This window comes from Galeopterus variegatus, unplaced genomic scaffold, assembly GCF_000696425.1.
Source record: "Galeopterus variegatus unplaced genomic scaffold, G_variegatus-3.0.2 Scaffold10382, whole genome shotgun sequence".
Taxonomy (NCBI): Eukaryota; Metazoa; Chordata; class Mammalia; order Dermoptera; family Cynocephalidae; genus Galeopterus; species Galeopterus variegatus.
Genome location: NW_007736493.1, coordinates 25,101 through 32,172, shown reverse-complemented (window position 1 = coordinate 32,172; position 7,072 = coordinate 25,101). Strand labels below are relative to the sequence as shown.

Here is a 7,072-nt window from a genome sequence, read left to right as displayed (position 1 = left end):
TGCCCCCCAGCGCCAGCGCCGTGGACTTCTTCCAGCTGCTTGTACCGGACAACGTCCTCAAGGGCATGGTGGCACAGNGAATTTTTCATGGCCTGCGTGGTGACAGCATGTTATGTACAAAGTCGCCTTAACTCACAGGATGGTGGAAGCCAGGACACCATGGCAGCAGCCCTGTGTTGACAGTGTGTGTCCTTGTGTCTTTTCCTCACCTCCCATGTCCCTTTCTCTTGGGGTCGGTATTTGCGGGGTGTGCCAGGCCTGTGAGAACGCACCTGCTGCCTGCCCCGGAGACGGCGGGTACGTGTTGGTGGCAGGCGGAGGACGGGAGCCCTCAGGCTGGGCACTCCCAGGGGCACTGGGGGCCTCCTGCAGGTGGGGGTCGGGGTGCAGTTGGGGGTTGTGGTAACAAGTGCAGCCTGTGTTTGGGTTTTAGGTCCCACGCGAAAGATGCCCCCCAGCGCCAGCGCCGTGGACTTCTTCCAGCTGCTTGTACCGGACAACGTCCTCAAGGGCATGGTGGCACAGACCAACATGTACGCCCGGAAGTTCCAGGAGCGGTTCGGGAGCGACGGGGCCTGGGCGGAGGTGACGCTGGCCGAGATGAAGGCCTTCCTGGGCTACGTGATCTCCACTGGCGCCTCCCGCTGCGAGTCGGTGCTGGGCGTCTGGAGCAGCGGCTTTTACGGCAACCGCAGCCTGGCATGCGCCATGAGCCAGGCGCGCTTCGAGAAGATTCTCAAGTACTTCCACGTGGTGGCCTTCCGCTCCAGCCAGGCCTCACACGGCCTCTACAAGGTGCAGCCCTTCCTCGACTCCCTGCAGCGTGGCTTCGACGCCGCCTTCCGGCCCTCCCAGACGCAGGTGAGGCCTGGCCTGTCCTCTGAGGTCACCTCTGCTGGTCCCCCTCCCGTTGCCCCATGTAACCCTAATCAGGCCAACGGCCATAATCATAGCAACGGCTGCAACCCACAGACGAGTCAGAATTCGGTTTCACTCCGCAGGGCAATTTCCTCCTCTTCTCTCCTGTCCCCCTGTCCCTTAGTTACATGTCCTTTCCAAATGACAGGTTGCTTAGGCTAATGTCTTTTTTCTTGCCACATTGTCTGAGTCCAAACTCACCTGTTGGTGGTGACAAGGGGCTCGAGGCCTTCTGCTGCAGGGCCGTGCACCTGGGATGGGGACAGTGCTTCATGGGCTGGGGCTGCTTCTGTGCTGGGCCCCGGGCAGGGCTGCAGCCTTTGGACAAAGGTGTGGTGGAGCCCAAGCCCCACTGTGTGGCTGCCTGACACCCTCCCCGGCCTCCTTACCCGTCCCACGGGAGGTGGCCCTGCCGCTCCCAGCCCAGCTCCCTCCCTGCCCTCTGCTGGCATCCACCTGGGCCTGTCACACCTGAACGCCCGAGACAGGATTTCAGAATCTTCCCCAGAACTGCTCTACCGGCCTAGCTGACTGCGGAGGTGGCTGCTTTCTAGAGATTTCTCTCACCCAAACCAGGAAGTTCTCGGCCCACTGAGCCGCTCCCCTTTGACCTGTTCCCTGTGGAGGGGACAGTTGGTTTACTTCACTTATTGCACACGCGTCCGCCTGTCTAGTCGCCTCGGGCTCTCCCTCCGAGGGCCTTCTGGATAAGGTCTTGCTCGTGTCCTCTGGGTTCTCTCTCCACCTCCCTGTGTCGGGGCTTCCCCCGCTCATCTGCAAACCACAGGGCCTTGTGGGGAGGTGTCGCCCTGCCTCGGGTCTGTGGGAGCCATTGAACTCTCTGAACGGTTCTCCCCACTGTTGTGGGAACATGCAGGCCAAATAGGGTTTGCAGGTGTTTGCGACGCACTCTCTGGCCCCTGGGATGCTTCTCCGTCTGCCCTCTGCTCTGCAGATGTATCTGGTCTGCAGGCCCAGGGTGAGGCCCGTGTTCCCACATTGATCCCTGTGTCCCCAATCCCCCCACCCCCGCGGTTTACAGGGCAGCCAATGCCACTGTGTCTTATCGACCCATGTGTCCCTCGTCTTCCTAGCGAGAGGTGGAGTCTTCAAGGGATTCACGCCCTGCCCTGTAACAGGTCCTGCAGTGCCAAGGACAGGCTGGGCACGTTACTTTTGTTTCGCTGAATAGTTGCTTTGTTGAAAATGAACCAGATCAGAGACACGTTGGCTGAATGCAAGGGGAAAAATACGCCCATGTTCTGACCGTGCTTGGGGTCAGATGCCTAAAGAGCTGCCGTGTGGGCTGGCCTGGTGGCGCACTGGAGAGTGCGCCGCTTGAGAGCGCAGCGGCGCTCCCGCCGAGGGTTCGGATCCCATGTGGAGACCGGTTCCCACTCACTGGCTGAGTGCGGTGCGGGCGCAGCACCAAGGGTTGCGATCCCGTTGCCGGTCCCCGGTATGGGCGCGACACCGAGGGTTGCAATCCCGTTACCGGTCACTAAAACAAAAAAAGACAAATAAAAAAAGAGCTGCCATGAAGGCTGTGGGCTCCCTGTGCCTGAGCCCCTCGAGACTCAGCCAGCTCTTCGGGGGGCTGGTGTTTGGCAGCCTGTAGGTTGGCTGGCTCAGAAACCTCCTGCTCCAGGAACAGGTGAGCCTGGCCTATGTTTGCGCACGGGTCCACCATGTGTCCCCCACGTGCTGCCCGGGCTGCCTGTGCCTGTGGGAGCTGTGGTCTCAGATGTCTGTGACCCAGACCCAGGGGGTTGCTGTGGCTCCCGGGCACAGTATAGCCCCCACTGGGGATTCTGAGCCCCTGGGCTCCCCTTGCAGCACACGTGCCCTGAGGGCGTCCCTGAACGAGGCTGGGCCAGCAGCGCGGGTGGGATGAGGACCAGGGAGCCAGGGACAACCTTTTCTTCTGCTGTCATGTCTTCTCACTGCTTCCCGCTGACGAGGCTCGGTCTGGGGAAGGGCTCTCAGGTCGTGTTTGGGTTTTTTCACCTTTCCTTTTTCCTTTTTTCTTGGACTTTGTATTTAATTTTTTTTTCACCTTAGTATCTGCAGAGTCGCATTTTCTCTGCTGCCGTCGTCTACCCTGTGCCCATCTGTGTTGGTCGGGATCCCAGCAGGACACGAAAGGCCTGCTCTGGAGGGGCAGGTGAAGAGACTGTAATGCTGGGATGTTGCCAGGGTGTGACCAGGGTTAAGGGAAATCAGGAGGGTGGTGGAGCCACGGGCCAACAGCACAGGGACGCCCACGTCACCCCAGGCCAAACGGAGGGAGGGGCCGCCCAGGAGCCTGGAAGGCCCCGGAGCAGTGGCAGGAGGGTAGGAAGTGGATGTGGGGACAAACGGGAATTATGCAAATAGAGAAAAGGATGTTTTGCCTCCCCTGCCATGCACACCACCCGGCACACCCCAAAACGAGCTGGCCGCATGCAGGGGGGACGCGGAGGCAGGCTGTGTGCGAGGGGATGCCAGGCGGCCTGCAGCGGGAGGAGGGGGCGTGCACAGCCTCTGGAGCTCTAGGTTGCCCACCGCCCTGCACCGCGTTTAGGAACGACGCACTCGTAATTAATCTGATGATGATGGAAAAGGGAGAAAAACCTTCAGCTCAGCGCGCTGGCCTCTGCTTTGGTGAGGCGTGTGGTCAGCGGGAAGTGGCTGCTGAGGGTCTGTTCGATGCCCCTGGGGTGGAGCTGCGTTTTCACTGTGAAGAGAGCCAGGGAGGAAGAGTGGGCGCATCCCCCACAGGGGTGGTTGGCAGGAAGGGCGGCCACAAAGGGGCCTTCAGTCCTTCCCCTCCCGTCCGCTCTGGTCCCCACTGCGTGGGGGGTTGTCCGTTTCTCTGGAGGGGTTCTGAACGGCTTTGAACGTTTCACACGCTGCAAAGGGCCAGCGAGAAGCCAGGCATGAGGCCCCGGGGCCTGCAGCCAGCCGGCTTCCCGGCCCTCCCCTCCTGAGCATGGGGAGACCAGGCTCAATGCCCCGCTACTGCCCGGAACCTGTCGAATCAGAATCCACATTCTAGCAACATCCCTAGGTGCTCGGTTGGTTCAAATGTTTTCTGTAAATAGCCAGATAGTATCATAGACTTTGTGTGGCCCACACGGTCTGTTGCATCTTGTCAATTCTGCCCTTGTAGCCCCAGATCACCCATAGGCAATATGTAAATGAGTGGGTGTGGCAGGGCTCCAATAAAACTTTATTCACAAAAGCAGGAGGCGGGCCAGACTAGGCCGTGGTTTCCCAGCCTCGACCTAGAGCATCCGGTAGCTCCTGGAGTCAGCTGTCGCCTACACCCTTCAATTAACCACAGACGTACACCCTAATTCATAAGTAAACTTGGAATAGGGTTGGGCAAGTGTAGCGGAGTTCTAAAATTCACCCCGAAGTCTCCCAGAAATCTTTAGCTTGAAAAAACAAAATTGCGACTGCCCCTTGGAGTCTATTTTTCATGCTGTTTCTTTTTGCTTTATTGTCTTGTCATCGAAAGAGTCATGTCACCATGTTATCGAGAAGCTGAATTGGACAAAATGCATTTAGAAACTGCCCTGGGAATCCTGTTGGAAGGGACACAGCAGCCTGCAGGAGAGAGGCAGAGCTGCCTGTTGCAACAGGCAGCCGGGGACCTGGGTCATCAGACAAACGATGTTCACAAAGAGGTGTTCAGCCTGAATAAGGTGGCCGTGGGCCAACGTGAGAGCTGTCTTGAAAATCTAAAGAAATAGTGTTTTTTGTTTGCTTCTCACAGGGCAAAAGTCAGATCAGTAGGTTTAAGTTAAACGTGTGTAAACGTTGAATCAACAAGGAAAGACCTTCCTAGCGGTTGGAGCTGTCAGTCAGTGGAAAGGGCCTCCTTGTAAAGCAGTGGGTGCCGCCACCAGACATGTCCAGCCTGAGGCCGAGGGACCCTGACGGCTGGAGAGCCCTCTGCCAAGTGAGAGTTGGGACTGGGGACGTTAGAATGGTAATAAATTCCGTGGATGGAGCAGCTGCTGTAGGTCAGGGCCTGTGCCGACCGCTTCGCACACCGCCTCTTACTTACCAAACTCTAGCGTAGATACCGACATTACCCTTTTCTAGATAAGGAGGCTCAGGATCAGAGAGGTGAAGTGACTCACCCGAGGTCACACAGCCGGCCCAAGGCCGAGATGGGATGTTAGCTCAGATCTGATGCACCATGAGCTCCCACTGCCTTCCGTGAGAGCCTCTGCTTTGTCCCTCCCGGTAGGTGCTACACGAACCGCTGATTGACGAGGACCCCGTGTTCATCGCCACGTGCACGGAGCGGGAGTTGCGGAAGAGGAAAAAGCGGAAATTCAGCCTCTGGGTCAGGCAGTGCTCGTCCACGGGCTTCATCATCCAGGTGAGCCCCGGGCCGGCCGGGGGCCTTGTTGGCTTCTCCCTGCTCAGCTGAGCCTCCCCCCGACGCTGCGGCCGAGGCTGGGTGGGCTGCCCCTCCTCACCAGGGCGGCGGGCGCCTGGCCCCACACCCTGGACGTTCTTCCTGCCCACTCCAGCCCCTCTGGGGAAATGGCTCGTGGAGACTCAGGCCCTCGCCATGTCGGCCAGAGGCGTCACCCAAACAGTGGGTCCCAAACACCCATCTCCCCGACTGTTCCTCAGGACTGTGGTCCTGGTCCGCCCCCATCAGTCTCGGCCCTGCCTTCCAGTCCCCTGACGCCTCTTTGCAGGCCACCGATGTCCAGCAGTGGAGTCAGCCTCCACCAGGAGCACGTGCCCAAGGCATGGGCCTTGGAACTTGTGTGGCAGACCTGGGCACATGTTTTAGGACAGCAGCAGATGTGGGGCCACCGGGAGCAGCAGGGTGCACAGGAGAAGGCAGGGCTGGTGAGAACCAGGGGTGGCACGGAGGGGCGTCTCCTGTCTGGGGTTTCCTGCCTGTTGCTCAGTGACATCTTCTCTGTCCTGTCGGGCAGCCAGCCCTGTGGTGACAGCCGACCCCTGGGCCCAAGGTGGGGTCTTTGCCCTTCCTCCTTCCCCTGAGCTAGAGAAGGATCACAGGAAGATATCCACCGCAGGGCTTCAGCGAGGAAAGTGTGCGGGCCCCAGGTGCACACCTTCCCTTGGAAGCACCATCCAACCCCTGCAGGTTGGGGACACTTGCAGCTTGGGCTGCGGCAGGGGCACAGCTGGACCCTGGGGCTCTGCTGTGCACAGGCTGTGGGCATTTGCCAGAGCTGGCCTGTCCCAGGGTGGGATTTGCTTACTCCTCAATGTGCAGCCTGGGCCCCTGTCCCTTCGTACCCTCCAGTGGCCTGTGACACCTTAGGGTGTCCTATGCAATGACACCCCCATGGGGTACAGGGGCATCAGGTTCATGTTTTATAACTTCTTGAGGGACGTTCATTCATTCTTTCAATAATTATTGAGAACCTGTTACCTGCCAGCCTTGAATGGGCACTGGGTCCTGCATCCTGAAGACCCGCCTGTGTGGCTTTTGCATGAGCGTTGACCAGTGGGCCCGAGACACAGCCCCGCACCACATGACCCTTTGAGTCATGCACCACTGTCCTTTTCTATCCCTGGGAAACCCAATGCCCAGAGGTGATTCACCCCAAACCCCCCACCCCACAGCCACTCACCAGGCCTCCCTCAGGGGAAGAGGGAAACACCATGACCCGTGGGCCCGGGCACCGAACGCTCCGATGCCTACGCAGAAAGTCTCTGAGGCCCCCTCTGCAGCGCCCGTGGCAAGAGAGCCCGGATGATCATGTGATGTCTCGTCCACGGTGGGAAACCCTCCAGGCTGGCGGCCCGCTGCTCTCCTTGGGGGCCCGCAGCTTGGCATACACTGAAATAATCTCTGCAGGGCTTTAGGCTTCCTGACTGCAGGTTTTCATAGTGGCAGGAAAGACGAGGGCAGGCAGACAGCGAACCGTTGACAAGGAGGCTCTGAAGGTCCTGAGACCACCGGCTCCGTGGTCCCAGCAGTCCCTGCGCTGCAGGAGGCCCCGGCTAATGCTGCTTCTTGGGCCCGCCCAGTGCCACTTCCAGGTCAGGGGCTTGTGCAGTTGAGGGCGTACGGGTCCTGTGTCACAGGCCTGCTGAGAACCGGCTCCATCACCACTCGCTCCGCCCCTGTTTGCAGGGGGTGTGGTGTGGGGGGGGGCGAGCCGGGGGT

General features: G+C 59.6%; 1 protein-coding gene across 2 annotated transcripts in view; it reads left to right on the top strand.

Annotated features, from left to right (window-relative positions):
• The first annotated feature begins 438 nt into the window (after positions 1-438).
• PGBD5 (piggyBac transposable element derived 5) overlaps positions 439-7,072 on the top strand; it is a 25,272-nt gene continuing 18,638 nt past the window's right edge. Inside the window, exons 1-2 of one of the 2 annotated variants that reach the window (XM_008594220.1) lie at positions 439-861; positions 5,159-5,293. In XM_008594220.1, coding sequence (XP_008592442.1) covers positions 448-861; positions 5,159-5,293 — 549 coding nt within the window. In that variant the 5' untranslated portion in view covers positions 439-447. The remainder of the gene's footprint in view (positions 862-5,158; positions 5,294-7,072) is intronic. The other variant, XM_008594219.1, reaches the window with a different exon arrangement.